This window comes from Neltuma alba, unplaced genomic scaffold, assembly GCF_004799145.2.
Source record: "Neltuma alba isolate B1F8T4 unplaced genomic scaffold, ASM479914v2 tig00003766_pilon, whole genome shotgun sequence".
NCBI classification, from domain to species: domain Eukaryota; kingdom Viridiplantae; phylum Streptophyta; class Magnoliopsida; order Fabales; family Fabaceae; genus Neltuma; species Neltuma alba.
The window spans coordinates 38,554-59,761 of NW_021633420.1; the positions used below are offsets into that span (position 1 = coordinate 38,554).

General features: G+C 31.5%; 1 protein-coding gene across 1 annotated transcript; it reads left to right on the forward strand.

The window, feature by feature from the left end:
• Positions 1 to 17,879: 17,879 nt before the first annotated feature.
• LOC114742446 (trihelix transcription factor GT-3b-like) lies at positions 17,880 to 19,413 on the forward strand. The gene is made up of 2 exons (XM_028930709.1): positions 17,880 to 18,265; positions 18,815 to 19,413. The coding sequence occupies exons 1-2, from the start codon at positions 17,924 to 17,926 to the stop codon at positions 19,397 to 19,399; spliced, it is 927 nt and encodes a 308-aa protein (XP_028786542.1). The 5' UTR covers positions 17,880 to 17,923; the 3' UTR covers positions 19,400 to 19,413.
• The last annotated feature ends 1,795 nt before the right edge of the window (positions 19,414 to 21,208 follow it).

Here is a 21,208-nt window from a genome sequence, read left to right on the forward strand (position 1 = left end):
AGTTGATCCCGTCCCTGATCTTCCGGAACCTCCCCAGCTACCACCACCGGATAGGGTTTCACATGATAATGTGGAAATCCTCACTGGAAGCAAGAGAGGCTTCCTAGCTTCGACTTCTCAGAAACAAAGTGAAATTGAAGACACAGAGATTATGAGAGGACGAGGAAGAAGGAGGAGCTACTGTGACAGTGAAATCAGCTCCAGCTAGAGTCCAACGGCTGAGATGGATGCTTTGCAAGCTGAGAGCTAGTCTTTTCGCTAAATAAAAATTAGTATTAAAATTTTTTTCGGGTGAATAAAATTAGTATTAAATTTTTAAGTTACAAAATGATGATGATGATGATGATAATTTTTGTTTCTCTTTTTAAATTTTAGATATTTTTTATTTTTAATTTGTCGGCTACTGGGAGTTTTTCCTTTCGGCCGTAGAGTTTGTTGGGGTTTATTTGTCTGCTTTGGCAGCCAGGACTATGGAATTGGAATGTATAATTAAATACAAAATGGATGAAGATTATTTTCATGTTTTCATATAAAAATAATTTACTAATAATATGAAATAATAATTTAATAAATATTCTTATCAGGTCGTCAAAATCTCGTTCATATTTAAATTGATTATTATACTAAATAAAAATGAATAAGATGGGAATTAAATGTCAATGGTTACCAATGACACATGTTTTTAAACTAGACACACAAAAATGAGCATAGGAATAAAAAGATAAAGGGAAATCTTACACAGAAAAACGATAAAGGGAAGTCTTACCCCGGGGGGGAGATAAGGGAAAAATATTGTTGAAACAGTTGTAATTCAACAGTATCTTTTATTCATATTATGTTTAGCTTCGTGAATTTCTACCCTTTTTATCCCAATTATTTGATGATGAAGTCCATTTTTTATCATTTTATCTTTTTTTAATTTTTTTAAAAATGATAAAAAATAAAAATTACTAAATGCCAAATGAAAAATGTCAACAAAAATTTGTTATCATTTGCAAATTTAGTGCTATCAACATTAGATAGAATATTGTTACCAAACTTGATTTGAGATTTAATAATTTTTGTCTTCTTTTTTTAATTATTTTCTCAATTTTTTCTCAATTATAAAAATAAGTTATTGTTCTTAACCCCATGCTTTAGATTTGGATGCTGCAGATTTATGCTCTATCAACTTTGAATGCCAAGTAAAAGCAATGAGTTAAAATTAGTGTGGTCACGTTTAGAGGAGCATTGTAATTTGTGAAGATGAGGGGCAGCAACGTAAAGAAGCAAAAGTGGAGGGGTATGGGAGCAAAAGTGTAAAAGAAGAGGGGAACAAGAGGAGAGAAATGGGAAGAGAAGATGCCATGTGCTGTGTCTTTAATATACAAAACCCAAAGGGATGAAACTAAAGGGAGGGCCCTACTTGTCTGTCTTTCTCTGTGTTTGTTTGTGTCCAAAGTCTTATTAATGTCTGCCTCTACCAACCTTATTATTTCTTTCTCTTGTTCCTCAATATTCATCATCATCAATAACTGCTTCTTTTAGAAGCTCCATAAGCTCTCTCTCTATCTAACTTTATCTTCATCATTCGCCCTTCGATCTTATGAGACACAACAAATTATGAGTCAGCCTAACCTTTTTGAACAAGAAATTCTTTACATTGATGGGTCCATTATTGAATGTTTTAACAATTAAGACTAATTATCTAAGTTTGTTTATTAATCCAACATCATTTGATATGCTTTATATATGTGTGCTTTCTTGCAGGTTTACCAAATCTCTCTTAAAAAAAAGAGAGGGAAAAGAACTTTTCACCCAAAAAAGAGAACAGGGAGAGGAAAGAACATGATATTTAAATAGTGAGTATCTTTAATTTGATCAAGAGTTAAGTTCAATTGAGAGAAGAGATGACACTTTTTTTTTTATGAATATATGTCTTGAAATTTTTTCTTGAAGTATTTCAATAAATATGATAGTCATAATACTACAAGATGCTGTGGGAATATGTATTGGTTTTGCATATTTTGTAGGAAAAATTACAATCAAGTCCTACAGAAGAGAAATAATTACCAAAAAGTCATAATAACAACTTTAACAGCCTCTAATGATAAGTTTTACAGTGAGAATGACAATCTCTATAACTTGTTTTTCAATTATTTCCCCTGCTCGGGATCTCATTGTAATTCTTCCTATTTTGTACTCCTCCGGTCCTTATTATAAGACCCAATTTGACTTTTTATTTGGTCCTAATTATAAGACCCAATCCATTTTGTCTCTTATATTTATGCATTTTTTTTCAAGATAATCCTTCTAATAATGATAGTTTAGCCAATATACTTAATTAGCAAGGATATTTTAGGAATGACAACATTTATTTATTATAAATAACCAACTTAACTTATTTCCTTAATCTCCTCAAATAAGTCAATTGGGTCTTATAATTAGGACCGGAGGAGTATTAGGGTATATAACAAGTTGGGATAGATGGTTTGAACAGTAATGATCATTTGATCAATAAGGTTTGTTATGAATAAATTTTTGCTGATGGAATTGGATCTTGAGATTCAAAACACCATAGTCCGCACAATTTAGAGTGTTTGGGAAAGAGGATATGGAAATATATATATATATATATATATACTCCTCCGGTCCTAATTATAAGACCCAATTGACTTATTTGAGGAGATTAAGGAAGTAAGTTAAGTTGGTTATTTATAATAAATAAGTGTTATCATTCCTAAAATATCCTTACTAATTAAGTATATTGGCTAAAACTATCATTATTAGAAGGATTATCTTGAAAAAAATACATAAATATAAGAGACAAAATGGATTGGGGTCTTATAATTAGGACCAAATAAAAAGTCAAATGGGGTCTTATAATAAGGACCAGAGGAGTATATATATTGTTGGATAAGGATGATATGTGATGGGTGTCTCCGAGAGTCCTTATAAAAGTCAACTTATGAATACTTTATTTGAGACTGATGAGTTGTTTTATTTGGATTGGTTGGGATTAACTCTACTATTAGTGTTGATTAAGGCATGTTACTCCAATAATTCTCCTTCCATTTGATCTTCTGCAGCTTGAGTTGGTGAGAACCTCCAGTTTATTTAGAAAGTCGGTTGCTTAGTATTGCTCTTGATTACTAGTGATTTCATTTTGGCAAATCCTTCTTTAGAAAAGAATTTTAAAAAAAAAGGTACTCCCTCCGTTCCTTATTATAAGAGGCATTTGATGCTTATGGTATGTTCCTATATATAAGAGACACTTACAAGTTGTCTCTACTTTTTTGTGTTAATTTACTATTTTACCCATATTTATTATCTCCAACTCACACTCTCTCTCCCTCTCACTTCTCTTTCTTTTAATAATTTAATTGTTCTCTCTCATGCTCTCTCTCCTTATTAATGAGGGCATTTTTGAAAAAAAATTATACTTTTTACACATTAATTGTTCTTAACTAATTTTAACTGTTTTTTTTATCAACGTACTTTGGTTATTTGTCTCTTATAATAAGGAACGGAGGGAGTAGAAAAAGAGGTTTCCCATTTGACTTTTGCTCTGGAAAGGTTTTTTTTTTTCCTTTTCTTAGAGTAAGACAAAATGATATTAAGAAAAAAGTTTTGCTCAGTATAATAGGTTAATGTGCAAATGGAATTATTAAAAAAAATTAAGAAAAGAAGATAAAGATAGAGCTTTAACAGACATATGTAAAAAAATCCTAAAATAATGATGAAATTTCCTACTAAATTATAATAGATAAACGAAAAGGATCAGCTGAGATATGAACGAAAGACTTCTAAACACAGTTGATGGATATATTAGTGTCATGACTCTGAAAAGGCTTCCAGTATTCATCCTTTGTTTCGAAAGGATGATTTGAGATTGATTTCAGCAGGGATATTTGTCTTAATAAGCTTTGTTTGTGGAGGATTAGTGGCAGCATTACTCACAAACCAATGGTAGTGACATGCCTGAGGCCTAGTGCTACGTTGAACTATCTTTTGTTCAGTTTAAAAGGTCGGCTTTTTAAAAAGGAGCAATTAATTAACCACATATTTAATGGTTTTTGAATATTTTTATAGTGACAGGTCACTCTATAGTGGATTCTATGTAAAAGAATCATTGCAAGGTACCCTATTTTGTGCGACTTAGCTTATGCAGATGTTGCTAGTAAGTATTTCCTCCGTTCTTTATTATAATAGACGAATAACTGAATTACGTTAATAAAAAAAACAGTTAAAATTAGTTAAGAACAATCAATATGTAAAAGATATAAATTTTTTTGCCAAAAAGGCTCTTATTAATAAGAAGAGAGAACAATGATAAATTATTCAAAAAAAGAGAAGTGAGAAGGAGAAAAAGTGTGAGTTGGAGACAATAAATATGGGTAAAATAGAAAATCAACATAAAAAATAGAGATAACTTTTAAGTGTCTCTTATATATAGGAACATGTTATAAACATCAAATGTCTCTTATAATAAGGAACGGAGGGAGTAGTCTTTAATTGTGTCGTCCAACTTAGATTGTCCAGCCCCAGGCTTATGCAGATGTTGCTAGTAAGTAGCCTTTAATTGGCTTAGTAAGTTTTTGAGGTTTCAGCAAAAAAAAAGAACTGTTTTAATCATATATATTTATCTAATTCTTAATATGAGATATATTAATTAATTTAATTAGATTAAAAAAATTAGGTTAGTTAATTAATTACAAAATATATGACATGTTTTTCCTAAAACACTATAATTATTTTTCTTAATATCCTCTATTCCTTACTTATTTGATTATGGTTGAGGACTATCTATAGAAATAATTTTAAAAAATTTAATAAATATGAAAAATATGTTTTATATTTAAAATCAAAATTAATTTAATAATTATATTTTATATTAAGAATAAGAGGATGTATTTTAAAATACACGCAATAGACGGGAGTTATGTCTAGTAATCATAATCTGTTTCTGATATAAATATTTGACACGTAGGACTAGTTTTTTTTTTTTTTTAATTGTGCATGGCTTAGGATGCTATTATATTTTATATTGATTTTCTCCTCGTTGGAAGCAGAGAAATGACGAAACAAACACGGAAAAAAACAGAGAGAGGGACGCGAGAGACAGGAGAAAGAGGACAGAGACGAATCATTTTTCAGATTTGATTCTCGTCTTGAATAAAGTAAATTAAACTTTTATTTTAAAAAAGCAAATTTAACTTGCTTCAAAAAATAAAGGCGCGGCAAAATATTATTTTTTTTAAAAAAAACCCAAAAGACGAGATATTCACTAGGAAAAGCAATCTAAGAGAGACAATCAGATCATGGGGTATTTGAATGGGAACCAAACTATGATTTGAAAAATATTTTTTACGGTTTACGAAATAAACATGTAGAAGAGTTTCTCTCGTTTTACAAAAAAAATACTTCTAAAAAAAACTTTTCAAGGTTGCACCATATCAGAAGCCAGAAAGCCTGAAATTTAACCCGCATGGGCTAGGAACATTTTGCCACTAAATCTCCTTCAGAATTAAACCAAACAAAAGAATGCAATATTCTACTTGAATTCTGAATTAAACTTTGTTACCCCATTATACATTGGCTTTTAAAAAAATCAATTTATTTTCTTATATATTAAAAATGGGATTTGCTCCCCATATTATTTATACTTTGCTTGGGTTTTCTTTGTTGGTCACTAAAAGCAATCTTTCTGGCCGAACTCTGTTGGGTTGGGCCATAATGTCAGCCTGATTTTGAGACGTCTTAAGAGAATGCATTCTCTCACATTTTATGGCAAATTATAGTTTATTAGAGTCTGTGTATATATATATATATATATGAGCAGCTTGTTACTTTTTTGTTTTTTTATTGATTTTTTATTTTGTGGGACCATCCACATGATTATTTCTGGGAAAATTTTTATTTTAGGAAAATCCCTGAATTTGAAATTGGGAATCCATTTTCTCCTATAACCCAACATATCCCCCCCAAATCTTCAAATCAACCTGTGAATCTTCACATGGGGATCACAAACCCTCACAGACACCAGTTTCATTTTAATAGTAGTATATGATAAGTTGATGACCACAAAATATTGAAATATAATTAATTTCTAGAATTCATTCCTTTTTCCCCTCCGAGATGACATAAACGAGACAAATAATTCATACAATATTTGACATGTCATTGTTATTTTTTGGACGAAATCACCGTGACATTTTTTTTTAAAACTTTTTTTTCTGATTCTTTTGTCTTCTCAGACTCAACATTTCAGGTAATTCCAATTTTTTTGCCACTGAAAAGGAGAAAAGCCAGAAAGGCCAGATCCAAGTCAGATTCTTTGTTCCGAAGGAAACTAAAACAAGGGGAAAAGTTGGATGGACACATATGTGATTGATGTTAATCACAAGAAAATGGGGTGTCAAATCTGTTTAACTCATTTGCTGACAATAATTAATTATTGGTTAATTAAAAAAAAACTATGAGCGTGGTGACCAAAAAAAAGAGTATATTGATTTTCTGTTAGCATGCATATTCATGTTTCAAAAAAATCTGTTTGTTGGCTGAAAAAGCAATTGATAAAGAAAGTACTCCGGTCCTTAATATAAAACCCATTTAACTAATTTGATTAGATTAAGAAAGTTAGGTAAGTCAGTTAATTATAAAAAATGTAACACGTTTTTCCTAAAATACCATAATCATCTTGTTTTAATATCCCTTCTTCCTCTTTTACTTGATTATGGTTGAAGGAGTATCTATAGGGGTAATTTAGAGAAAATTGATAAATATGATAAATGAGTCTTATATTTAGGACCAAAACCAACTCAACAATTAGGTCCTATATTAAGGACCGGAGGAGTATATGTTTTGATTGTGTCGTTGTTGAGATTGTTGGGGTTGTTTTGTTTATACTTGATTAAGAATATACCTTTATATACCTTTATATAGAAAATCTGGTACCTAGTCAAATTACCATTTATTTACTAATAAAATATTTTTTAAAAAAATAATTTTTAGTCTATAGAATTATGTATGATCAACGTTGGTAATATCACTTCTTGGAGATGAAGTGTAAAATGGTGAAAGGGTATAATGATGTTTGGTAATAGCAAGACCAAAAGTTGGCCGTATAGAAACCAAAAGCCATATTCTCCCAAAAACATATAATATCTATTTTATTATCATTCTAAGTTTTATGAAAACAAATTATAAATAGGTCATTATTAGTGTTTGTAAGATAAAAAAAGGATGAAATTTGTATAAATAAATTTTATAAAAACATTTATTTAGTTTTTCCCATGGGATGGTCTGGCTTAGTCAAAATGTAAATCAGGCATATTGGTATTGGGCCTTTTCCGCCATAGAATGGGTCAATGAAGCTGATTTAGTAGGTCAAGTTCTATCTTCCTCGTCCAATGGGCTGATTACACTTTTTGCTTTGCCGGTCAATACTCTATATCAAGAAAAATAAAATATTAACCTATAGAAACTTTTGACAAGAAAATATCTGTGCCTAGTAAAAATAATAATAATAATAGGGTTGGGTTTTACAGAAGAGACTAATTCCACACAGGAGAACTAAGATTTGAATATCTTCAAGAGGGTTGTCTGTATTTAGTATTTGACAATATCTCAAACATTATAAATAATTAATTTAATTAACTTTTTTAATATATATAAATTAGCACTATGTCGGTATGTCTTGTTCTAAATATAAAAACTAATACAAGGGCTTTATTTGGTCTTAAATATAATATTATAATCTACTTTGTCCTTTAAATTTATAATTTTTTTCCTGACTCTCCTTATACATATTAAGTGGTATTCATAAAGAGGTAGTTTCCAATACAAATAAGTATAGGGCTACTTTAAAAAAATTCATGCATATTTTTTTATGAATAATTAACTTAGTTAATTTTTTTAATCTTTAGAAATTAGTTAGATATAAGATTAACTATAGTAATCTATTGCATATATTTAAGAGTGGAGGGTGCGTGGGTTTAATTTTGAAATATCAGTAAAATTACAATTCAAACTTAAGTGACACTTCACCAAACTCACCTTTACTGAACGTTTCCTTTGATGTTATTCCTCATGCCAACATGTGTTATGTACGGGTGAGTGCGCTGTACTACTGTGGTGTTCTTAGAAATTGTGTCGCAATTACTGAAGACCATTTGGTCTAATGACATAAGTCGTGACTTTGATGGCACTAGATCTGGGGTTCCGTCCCAGCTGCTAATCAAGCTCCATGCCAATAGTCGAAGTAAAAAAAAAAAAAAAAACTCAAAATTGAACATAAAGGTGGAAACAAGCAAGACTTGTTCTGTAGTTTATAAGTCTGAACCTGACTTATGACTTGTTACAGGTTTATTTTTCAGCTTGAACCTAGTCTGTATAAAGACCTGGTCTGGTCTGACCTGACCTGGCCTGGCCTGGCCTAAAGCTTGTATTTTTAAAAAATTCAAATTACATAGTGATGTTTTAAAAAAAAAAAAAAGCTAAGGTTGAAGAAAACATATGTAATAATTAATCCTTTAGTCTTGTCTTTCATTTAAATTTTAGAGTCATAAGTACTTTTTTAAATATTAATTACAATTTAAAAGGATCTTATTGAAAACTAATTGTAATTGTATGTTAAAATTTGAAACAAGACTTTGATTAAGTGCAAAATGAAAATTAAAATCAAGACAAGTAAATAAATAAAAAATTATTAATTTTACAGTGAATAAATAGGGTATCATAATTTAATTAACATAATACATAGGTTAATTAATTTATCATTCTCAGAACAAAATTTTTCTTTCCTATTTTATTTATATTTTTAAAATTTAAAGATCATATTATTTACTAATTTTATTATTTTAAATTATATTTTTATCTTCACTTGTCAACTAAACTTCAAAATCCAAGGAAGCATTAAGCAATTAACTATATATTAAAATTTAAAAATAGATTAAAGGAGTGCATTGACAATAGTAATATTAACTAATTTTCCCATATATTATAATTATAAATTTATAACAAACCTAAGTCACTTTAAGAGGCTTAACATGTTTTTCAGAGAGCCTAAATCTGACATGTTAAATTAAATATGTCTTCAAATAGATCTGAGCTTCCTTCTTTTGAAAAACAAGCTAGGTTATACGTTCTTACAGGCTGCCTGGTCTGTTTCCACTTTTAATTAAACACGATGAAATAATTAAAACTACTAACTTTTGCTAATAACTCCACAAGGACAACATAACTAAGGGGAGTGTTTTCACACCTAAACATTTATAGTTCAGGCTCAACGTCCTGTAAGCAAATTAAGTTGCAGGTCAGGTAGAAAAGGCAAAGTCAAAATAGAGATCAAAGAAGTCAAAGGAAAGACGAGAAATTAATAGAGATCATATTGGTGTGAGCCACGAAATAATCAAAGATGGGAAATGGAAGGCATAGTCCCATCCTATGGAAGTCAAGTCGCGTTCTCTCGTTGTGTATCGCATCTCATAGAAGCCTCCGCTTTTTCAGAGAAAAGTGACGACGTGGTTCATTTTGCTTCCTTGGAATGACTTTCATCATCCCAAAAAGTAGTCGTTTACAAAATGGCTACCATATTCCCCCCCCCCCCCCCAAAAAACTGTGAACAGATTGATATTCCATGTGGAAAATAAATTTCGTATTAAATCAAATTATGCCAGAACAAAAGATAAATGAGTGAAACAAACTTGTACATACGTCTTTTGTTTAACAATAAAAAGCCTAAATTAAAGTACAATTCTGAACTCGACCATGACCCGCGTATGGACCTTCTTTTCTCTGGCACCACATATGATGAACAATGTAACCTACTACCTCCGGCTTTTAATATAAAATTTTATTTTATTTTTATTTTGATCTTAAATATAAGACCTCAATTCATTTTGTCTCTTATATATATACATTTTTTTTCAAGATAATCCTTCTAACAATAGTAGTTCTAGCTAATACACTTGATTAGTAACGATATTTTAGAAAATACAATACCTATTTATTACAAATAGCTAACTTAAATTTTTTTAAATCTCCTCAAATTAGTTAACTAGCTCTTATAATTAAAACCGAAGGTAGTATAAGATATCGTTTGACCTTTATTTTGGTTCTAAATATAATACTCAATCCACTTTGTCTCTTATATTTATGTATTTTTTCTAAGGTAGTCCTTCTAATAATACTAATTATAACCAATACCCTTGATTAGCAAAAATATTTTGAGGAAGACAACATTTATTTATTATAAATAACTAACTTAACTTATTTCTTTAATCTCCTCAAATCAGTCAACTAGTTCTTATAATTAAAGGTAGTATTATAATTTTTATATTTGCAATTACTAAAGTAAAACTATAGTTTCCAGCTCATTTTGTCGCCTTCGATAAAAAAAATTTCCTCCAAATGTCGTGAATTTGAAAACTTTGCAAATTAAACTAGTTCATATGAATCGAATGATATTTATGCGCAATGGAAATTATTTTGTGTATATATTAATGAGGGTACGATACATATTGTGCAAAAAATCTGGTGTGATCATATATATATATAGAGAGAGAGAGAGAGAGCAGCAATACATGCAATCTCGTAGGATGAACGTTTAATTAAAGTGATGTGAGCGTGGTTTGTGAGAACGATAGGCGCACACAGTTTCACAACAGATAAGGGAACCCTAGCTAGGGAGCTAGTTAAATCATCACTCGTTATGCTGGCGGATTAAAGTTTGTTCACACTTGACCGACAAATATTAAAAAAGAAAAAGGGAAATAATAACAATATTATAATAAAGAAAAAATGGACACCCATATATACACACACACATATATATTATGGGATATTGGATATATGAAGAGCATGCTTTTCAATAGGATCTGTCAATTGGGGTTATTAATTAATTTGATTGAGTCTGATGGGACTCTTACTCTCTCCTGCGTCGTCTAATTATAGAATTGTTTCTAGAATAATACTCATACTATCAAATTATATTGAGCAAAAACAATAACAAGTCGTGTTATTATCAGGAGCACAGTTCATTTTAAATTTCATGCAGTGAACAATAAATCAACATCTAATTTTATTCAGACAACTATATAAATTACTAGCACAAGATTTTCATATTATTCGGAATTTATTTATTTCATATTTTCATATCATTTACATCTACATTATTATTACTTAATATTCATGCACATGACAGAAAAAAATAATAGGTATGGACAAATAAACATGATCCTACTTAATTACATTCATACTCTTTCCTCGCACGTACTCCATCTGTTCAAAATTATTAGACTTCTTTTTTTCATTTCTTTTTTTAAAACTTTTTCCAAGCTTAAAAATGCAAGGCATTTTGGTGTTTCGGCCAAAAAAAAAGGAGCAAATGAGGTTTTTTCAAAGAAAAAAATCGTATTGAATATTTTAAATTAATGAGATTTTTCATATTTATTTGTGTACGTGATCAAGTTATTCTATTAAATAAGAGTGTATCCGAAAAATGGTAGATAGTTTTTAATGATGTCAACTGTTTTTTTTTTTTAATTTTAGGGTTGGAAGTTAGTTAAAAAAGTCTTACTCGTAGCATATAATTAAAGGGAGCGAGGGAGTAATTAGTCTAACGGCATAATAATTGGGAAGAGTACTGAAGGGATTCAATTAGTGCTGTCAAATTCCTAAATGTTAATCATTTAAATTTTTTGATTTATACACACTTAATTAATTTTAATACGCACAAAAATTAAACATGAACACTTGTTGAGGGGTGAAGCATTGAAATGACTACATGATCTGTTTTTATCAACAAAGACATAAATAAATGTATGCTTTTGAGTTTGATGCGTGCAAGGGATACCAATCGGGCGATCATGAAGATAATATTAGGCTCCCCTCCATACTCTTTTTTTTTTAATTTTTTGATATAATCCTATTATCAGGTATTCAAGTAACCGACTAATTCAGATCAAGTTTTTTTCCTCCATACTCATATATTTACATCTTTTTGTTTAATTCAAATGTCATTAATCACCTTGAATTCTCAAACTACTCTTATATGAATATCTCGTTAATTAATTTGGATCCTTTATTAATTTTCTGCATTCTTGTTCTTTTTAATTAAATGTATGTGGTCGTCACTAAAGCTTTGTCATTTATCAACGTACAGAGTTATCTCCAACCGTATCAATCTCAACTCCTTAACAAAATCATAACGGGCTATCTTCTTTGTCTGATGATTAATTAACAAAAAATTAAAGGAAAAAAGAAATCAGCTTACATATCAATCAAAACCAATATACAAATTAAATTAAAACTCAGCTCACATATCCTAAATTGTTCATAGTAATGTATTAATAAGACACAAAGATTATTAGAACTACGTACTGCTTCGCTCATTTGGGTAGAACTAGTAGTTCTTAACAAGTCTAATCTGTGATGTCATCCATTGCCTTAATCATTAATAGTCTAGAACAACATTCCAAGATTTATTTAAACGTTTAAGAAAAATGCTACCTCTGGTTATTAATATAAAAACTAGAGAATTAATTTGTAAGTATTTTAAAAAAATAGTTAAATTAATTATTTGTAATAAATAGATATTATTTTTTTTCTAAACTACCCATATCAATCATGCGCATCAAAATTATCTTTTTATGTGACCATAGGGATTATTTGGTAGCAAAATAGATAAATATTGAAAACAAAATAAATTGAAGTTTTATACTTAAGATCAAATTGAATTTCTAACTGGCTCTTATATTAAAGATCAAAGATAATATATGCATAGCAACGTATACGGGATAGAAGCTTAAAAAAAAGGTAAACTAAATTGTAATAAAAATGTGTATAATTCTCAATTCTTGTCCATTGAAATGAATGATCCAAAAACGAGCATGGATATGTGAGTTTGCAGCGGGAACAAGTAAAATAACATAACTCAATTGTGAGTTAGAATTTGAGATGTAGAGTTGACAATGAACTTATGAATTTTTTTAATAATTTTTTATTGCATATAAATATGAAGATATAGGTGTATCTTGAACTGCGGATAAATAAATATATAAATTTCTACTAATGGAAAATATCAGATAATGGCGTCGGGTTTGGAGCCCCACCGACCCTTTTTAACTTGAAAAAAGTGATAGTAATCCTGGACATATAACGCAAGCACATGCGTAAGCACTGTACGGTATCAACAATGCATGGTGGCGATGATGATGAACTCTGTTCCTCCCTCTCACCAAAAGCATTCTTGGTTGGAGTTTTGGCAAATTTGTCATCACTTTAATTGTGTTAAATTAATTAGAGGAACAACCAACATTTTGCTACAAGGATAGTAAAGTCATTTTACTGTCAGGATTTTTGCGACCAGAGCTCGAGTGCCAACCTTTAAAAGTCCTAATTAGCGGTGACAGAGTGAGTTTATAGGAAGTGTATGAAAAACATCAGAATCAATTAAAAAAAAGTATTTTCATGTAACATAAAACTTATCTCACATAGTTACTTATAAAATTACTTCTAAAAAAAGTCATTTTATAAAAAAGACAATTTTTTTTTTTTAAAGTCGACAAGAGCTTCACTATCATCATGCTATTTAACAAATCACAAGATCATATATTGTCATTTACTATCTCCGGGCTTAATTATAATATATCGTTTATAGTTTAAAAAAAGTTATAATTAGAATTGGAGGTAGTATATATTAAAGTGGTACCTATTTCCTTCAATTATTTCAACGCATGTGAGAAGTACGAGCAATATAATACAGAGAAGTCAAAGACGAGGCACCTACAATTTGGAACCAACCGAACAAACATATTTCTATAACCAACAACCATGCATCCCAACCCCACAAATCTTCCACTCTATCTCCATCCATCTTTGTTTTAATTTTTCATCACAACAATTAAAATATAAACACACGTCTGCTGTAGTCCTAAATACAAACTTGATGGGTTATACAGTAAATAATCTAGAAATTAAACCAAGCTAACTCTCTATATTGGCTTGATACATTATACCATTAATTTTTTTCTTCTTTAGTCGGTGTAATTCTTGTAACATTTTAACTTTGCCTTGTTGTAATAATAACTTAAATAATACGACCTCTAATTTTAAATATAAGAGCCAGTTGACTAATTTGGAAAGATTAATTAGTTACGTTACGTTATTTGTAATAAATATGTATTGTCTTTCCTAAAATATCCTTACTAATCAAGTTTATTAGTCAGAACTACTATTCTTAATTAAAAAGACTATTTTGGGAAAAAAGAAGAATAAATATGAGAGACAAAATATATTAGAGTATTATATTTAGAACCACAGTACAAGTTAAATGAGGTCTTATATTAAGAACCGGAGGTGGTATTTCAAACATATTTACGCAATTTAATTAATCAAATTTTCTGTAACTCCACAAGACATGTAGCAACCCGACGTGAAGCTTATCTCAAAATAATATATTTAGTCATCGCGATATCCCACTCAATCTTAACTAACTTCAGATACATATTCACAATTCATTCATCTTTGAACAGCACCTCAGGCTCCGGCCAATTAAATTAAAACTCCCTCAGGTCGTTGGCCGATGAAAAAGAACAACAACAACCTCAGGTCCAATCAAGGCCCACAACTTCGAAACCAAACTACCAAAAGTCAAAAATACCCTCCGTACACCTTAACATGACCTCTAACAACTGCATCGGTTTTAACACACATGTAAGTGTCTGATATGTCAATGTGTATTACGTATCAGACAAATCCTACAACAAGTCTTATTAATACTAACTAAATTATGAGTAACGGAGTTGGTAAAAAGTCAGCTTATAATTTACAAGATCATGAATTTGAATCCTATTGTCGATGTGAAGACTTTGTTGGTAACTCCTCGATGTAAGGACTTTGTAAATACTTCTGTAAACGCTCTCTGAGCCTGGAAGTATATCCTGACCTTGACGAGTTCCTGAGACCAAACTCACCTAGACTTTCGTGTATCAAAAATTATGAATAACGGGTCTCACTTTGAAATTCATATATGTAATACATAAAAAAAAAATCTCGTGACAAACTTAAATTCGATTTCTTGAAGTGGCTTTAAATAGGATAATAAGAAAAAAAAATGCACAAAAAACGAGTCTCACTTTTAATATATACGGGTGTCCTAAAAGAGAGTGATAATTCACCTTAAAGTATGGAGGCTAATCTAATAACTCCTGTATGCTCCTATGTACCATATCCTTAACGCAGATTCTAATTAAATTAATAGAATTTCCACCAAGTGATTGCTCTCCCTGAATTTGCCTGGATTTACTCCAATTGTGGAGCTTTAAAAGAATGCACGTGAACATCAAACTATATTAATTATTAGTATTTTATTTCCAACTGCCCAATAATGCTTGATTAATTAATTTTTTAGAAAATAAAAAATTATAATTCCAAATAATTGACGCCTATATAAGACATTTAAAATACATCTGATTCCCAGGTCCAATACCAAATCGACAATAACATATCAAAACACACGATCGAATAATACACAGGCAACATGTCCTTGACACTAATTAAACCCAGTCTTATCCTGCATGACATGAAAAACCTTAGCCCATGATTTTTATCATGGTAGTTATTTAGATCCCCACATCTTATAACATCAAATTAATGGCTTCATAAAACCAAATCTAAATGGGATTTGAACAAGTGGCAGTTGAATCTAGTATAAAAAGTTAATCTTTTACGATGAACTAATATTCGAATTTCTGCTAAGAGAGATATTCGTATTTAATGTTTACGAGTCACTCAAATAATAGTCTTTAATAAGAGAATATCCGCATTTAAACTTAAGAAAGACCTCAGAATGTTTCGAGGATCTCTTGGAAAAGTAGCATAGCACATAAGAAGATTGGAGTGGGTATCAATCACTTAATTGTTGCCGTCGTCATCACTGCACTGCCTTTCCTATAATTCCTTCCACTTAGTGACGCTGGTCAAGGACTTGAAAAGTTTTTACCCTTCGAATTTCCTCTTAATATGTCAATTAAGGCTTCGATTCCCAGCTACCCCCCTCACCGTAACAAGCCACCTGGCAGCATCCCGGTCACCCCACGATCCCTTCTGTTCACCTACTCCGTTGAGTTACATCGCCCGTTTTGACATTCTCGCCTGTCTCATGGACTTTCATTGGCCCGGCAGAAACTGAGACGCACCCAACTCCTCATCTTCCCGATCCGGCTTGCATATTTTCGTATTTTTATAATTAAATCTTTATTATTTATTATAATAAAAATTTTATTCTTGATAATAAATTTTTGCCCTTTTTTGGGTTCTGCGCCAAAAGACTCGAGGTCTCGAACCCCATTTTATTGGGCAAAGGAGAAGGCATGCCGTCATACGGAATAGGACCCCTGATCTGGTCATCGGTGCGACCTGAGACTCGTGGGTCCCACGCTTCTTTCTTGTGGACCCGCATGGATGCCACGTGGAAGCCGATGGTAGGCCTCTCCACGTGGGACGTGACAGCAAGCCGCGTATGTGATCAGGGAAGGAGTGGCCCACTCAATTTTATGATCCAAACTTTGTATTTTTGTTTAAGAAAAAGAAAAATAACCATAAAGAAATATACTTTTCTTGTGTTTATAGATATGGGAATCCAGGTTCGACAAATCTAGGGGTTACGGCGTCTCGTACAGTCTCGAAGCCTTTTCCTTGCACGGGACGAAGAGAAAGTTGAATTAAAATAAAGCAAAAGAGATAAAGGAGAAGCCTAACACTATAAATAAAATTATCAGTTTTCAATTCAAAATAAAAAATAAAAAAATTATCAGTTGAAATTATTTTCTGTTAATAATAATAGCAACAACAATTACTGTATTGCTACAAATAATATAATTATAAATACAAAAGGAAAGAAAAGCTTGCAGTTCAAGTTATGTTTTGTGGTCATGGTCGTAGCGAATAAATGTCCCACCACTAGGCGCGACTTTCTCGTCAGCCTGACGCCACGTAGACGCAATGGGAAGTGGGAACGCTAATAAAATAAAAGATGAAGAGCGGAGAAAGAGAGAAACATAAGTCATGAAAATCACAAATAAGGACCCAACTTCTAAAAAATTCATTTTACAGCCGTATATAACTATATTTAATATTTATTAATATTTGTCAAAACTCGATTCAAATAACAACATCATATTAAAATTTTTTGGTTAGTGGACATGATATTAAAGTTCACTGTTAATATAATTTTAATTTATTAAGTTTGTCTTTGTTTTAATTCTGGTCTCTTAAGTTTTAAATAATAAGTTTTGGTTCTTGAGATTTTTTATTTGAAATAATTTAATAAAAATTTAAATATTTTGTATTTTTAGGAATCAAAATTTATGATTTAAACTTGAGGAATAAAAATAAATTTGAGGACTAAAAATTATATTAACTTTAAAATTTAATTATTTAAAATAAATGATTGGTGGGATCCTTATATGAGTTTTCATATTCTGGGTACTTAGTTGTGATTTTTTCCAAACAGTTTACGCGTAGACAGATAGATGAGACCGCAAAGGGACTGTAAGCATTCATGGGTTCAAATAGCAATGAAAAAATACAAAATAAAGAAAATAAAGAGACAGACTGAAAGAGAAAGGAAAAGGAAAAGTTTTCTCAAATCTGGACGAATAATAATAAATAAATAAATATTATTAATAGAAACACCTAAGCGGATAGGAAATCAAATCTCGTTCTCTGCCCATTTTTTCTTCCCGTCTCCTTGCACGATTCACACCTGCCTGTTCACACTTGACACCACCACATATATATAAATCTTTCTTTCTCTTTCTCCGTCTTTTCTCTCTCCTTAGCGCAGAAATTCCAATCTTCTTCTGTTCCTTGTTTTCCAAGCTCTACTTTATAAATCTATGCTTTTATCATAGAGTTCAAGATTTGACGGTTTAATTTAATGGAGGGGCATCATCTCCATCATCATCCTCATCTTCATCCTCTTCATCTCCATCGTCAATCACAACAGCAACCACAGCAACATCATCACCACCACCAGCAGCAACATAGTATCGGGGGTGTTTCGGTTAACGTTGATGTCGGAGACAGGTTTCCTCAATGGAGTATTCAAGAAACGAAGGAGTTCTTGATGATGAGGGCAGAGCTGGATCAGGCTTTTATGGAGACGAAGAGGAACAAGCAATTATGGGAAGTTATTTCCAATAGGATGAAGGAAAAGGGTTACTTTCGAAGCCCAGAGCAGTGCAAGTGCAAGTGGAAAAACCTCGCCACCAGGTACAAGGTATCGAATCTACCGATGACTCCTAAAAACTTCAATCAAAACCCTCTATCTTCACCGAATCCCGTTTTCTTTCCCATCACAAGTATACTTTACACAAAAGTGTAACTTAGGGTCATTCTCGATTTAACTGTTACGATTTCACCCATATGCTCTAAATTTTTCATGACCCATCTCTTTTTTATCCTCTAGTTGCTTGTAAAAGTGGTCCTTTTGTTAATAATCCCAGGTAAACCATTTGACATCTTCGTGTATATCTATGAATTTTCGTGTCAAGAAACTGTGAGGAAAGTTCTAACTACCTACTCCAACCTATCCAATAGCCATGGAAAAAACAAAACTATATACATATGTCTCTCAAAAAGTATATTTAGTATCCCATATTTCTGCAATCTGCATATCGTGTAACATGTCGGGTCTATCTATACTTTGTGTTTGTCCAGTATAGATGATGCATGAGACCACGAGTACGCATATATAGTATATATTCAGGGTTGCGAGGTTCACGCGTCTTACATAGAATTATCTGTGCATCTGTGAGATTTGATGAAGGGATGTGAAACAATGGAGCCAGAATCCCTGAGGCAGCACTTCCCATTTTACAACGAGCTTCAGTTGATTTTCACAAGTAGGATGCAGAGAGTGATTTTGGCAGAAGCCGAAGGAGGTGGCGGATCGAAGAAGAAGGCGCCGCATAATCTCTCGTCAGATGAAGAGGAAGAAGAAGATGACAATAACAACAAAGAAGACAGTGAAGGAGATCAGAAAGGTACTCCGAGTAGCAGCAGAAAGAAGAAGAAGAAGGGAAAGGGCAGTAGTGGTAATTACAGTAGCGGCAGCAGTAGTATTAATGATAGCTTGAAGAATATGAAGGAGATATTGCAGGAGTTTATGAGGCAACAGATGCAAATGGAGGCACAGTGGATGGAAGCTTATGAAGCGAGAGAGAAGGAGAGAAGAATGAAGGAGCTAGAATGGAGACAAACAATGGAGGCATTGGAGAATGAGAAGATAATGATGGATCAGAGATGGAGAGAGAGGGAAGAACAACGAAGGCTTAGAGAAGAAGCTAGGGCTGAGAAAAGAGATGCTCTTATCACTGCTCTTCTAAACAAGCTCTCAAGAGACGACATGTAGATGTAGTTATTTAATTAATGTTAAGCACAAAATCAAAACCAAAGCTGCAACCTTAAATGTGATGAGAACTATGTTCGTTCCAAGAAACTCTTTCTCAACTTCCTCGAAGATTTCCCGGTTTCCGTCATCATTTATTGTTTTTGTGTTGCTGGCTGACTCTTTGTTTAACGAAAGCAATGGAAGAAAACGATGAGGTTTAATTGCACTGTTATTTTTCCCAGTTCACTCGCTGCTCTTTCAGATTTCTTTGCATAGCCAAGCAAGCAGGAAAGAGAATGATTAATTCATGTGTACTCATTATAATATGATTTCTTATTCGTCTTTGGAATTGATTGAGAAATATTGATGTAGTGAAGAGAGAATGCTTCAAAGTTCAAAGAGACTGATTCAGTCTTGGGTGTTGGTAGTAGGTGTAAGCATATAAAACAGGAAAATTGACATTACCTAACGAGATGTGGAGAAGAACAGCAAAACATAGTGTCCGTCCATATATAAAGAGATAATGGTTGAAATCATCATAATGTCTATTCCATTCAGAAGGTACACTCTTGTACGGTTATATAATGGGGCATTTGCAAATTGCAATCCCTCACTTCACAAACAAATTAAAAAGTACTCTCACATTTTCATTCTTTTTTTTAATAATTCCCATCTGAAACTGATCTTGATCATCCCTCTCCAGATAATAATCTTTATACATATAATCTTATCTTACAGATTCAGTTTCCTACTTGTTTAATAATGTGAATCAAAGGAGAAAAGTTGCAAGTATTGAAAAGGTCGCTTGATTTTATGTAATAGATTGGGATGAACAACAGCTTTTAGCAGCAATTGATGGGATGTCAAAGCTTTTGGAATTTTCAATAGAAGGATGCATGAGAGGTATATATTTTGACAGCTAGATGATTTTGTGTGTGGCGTGTTTGCATGAAACGAGATATATGTGTGTGTTTTGAAATTGACTTGTCTCAGCTGGTCATAGTATGAACTTGTGACTTTTAATTGATGTTATTTGGGCTATGGAGGCTTCTCATCATGATTCATATGGACCATACATTCATTCTTTTCATTGAAACTTGCACTTTCTCTCTCTCTCTAAGCTTTTCAGATGTAAGTACTATTATTAAGAGGTGAGGGAGAAATTAAATGCAAGATATTATAGTAAACTATGTCTAAATAATACTATATATTAGTGTTAAGTTTTGATTTCTTTTGTGTTTTTGACACAACATTTATCAAAAAGAATTACATCTTTAATTTATGGCTTGTAACTATAAATTAGATCGTACGGTGCATTGCGTATATATGGAGTTTCGATAAATATAAGTTGCATTATTTATATCATCTTCGATTCTTTAATTAATACACACACATATCAAATTTGTAACTTATATATGCATGGTGTGATTGCGGCGTTGGTGCAAACCTAAGAGAATGATGACTTTGGGTTATACTAAGTTTGAAACTGAACGGATTTGTCTTTTATCCCATAATTCCTAAATTGATATTTCATGCTTCTTTTAGGTAAGGATTCATGTATGAAATTTCGTGAGTTTAATATGTGGTCGTGTGTTCTGTAAGTTTAATTTGTCCTATAAACTATAAAGTGTTCACATTGTAACATTTAAAATAATAGTTCATTTTTGCCTGAAATAACTTGGACTTTACATATGCGCCAAGTATAAAAGAATGCCCTCAATTTTGACTCAAATTGTTTCTTTATGTTACCTGTCTATTCTGATAAATGTTAAGACCTAGTATATATCTGCAATAAACACACACACACACACACACACACGTGCATATATA

Excerpts from the sequence above, each read along its gene's own strand:
- LOC114742446 (XM_028930709.1), top strand. The coding sequence starts at position 17,924 with ATGGAGGGGCATCATCTCCATCATCATCCTCATCTTCATCCTCTTCAT. Across the intron at positions 18,266-18,814 it reads ACCTCGCCACCAGGTACAAG|GGATGTGAAACAATGGAGCC; the intron begins GTATCGAATCTA and ends GATTTGATGAAG.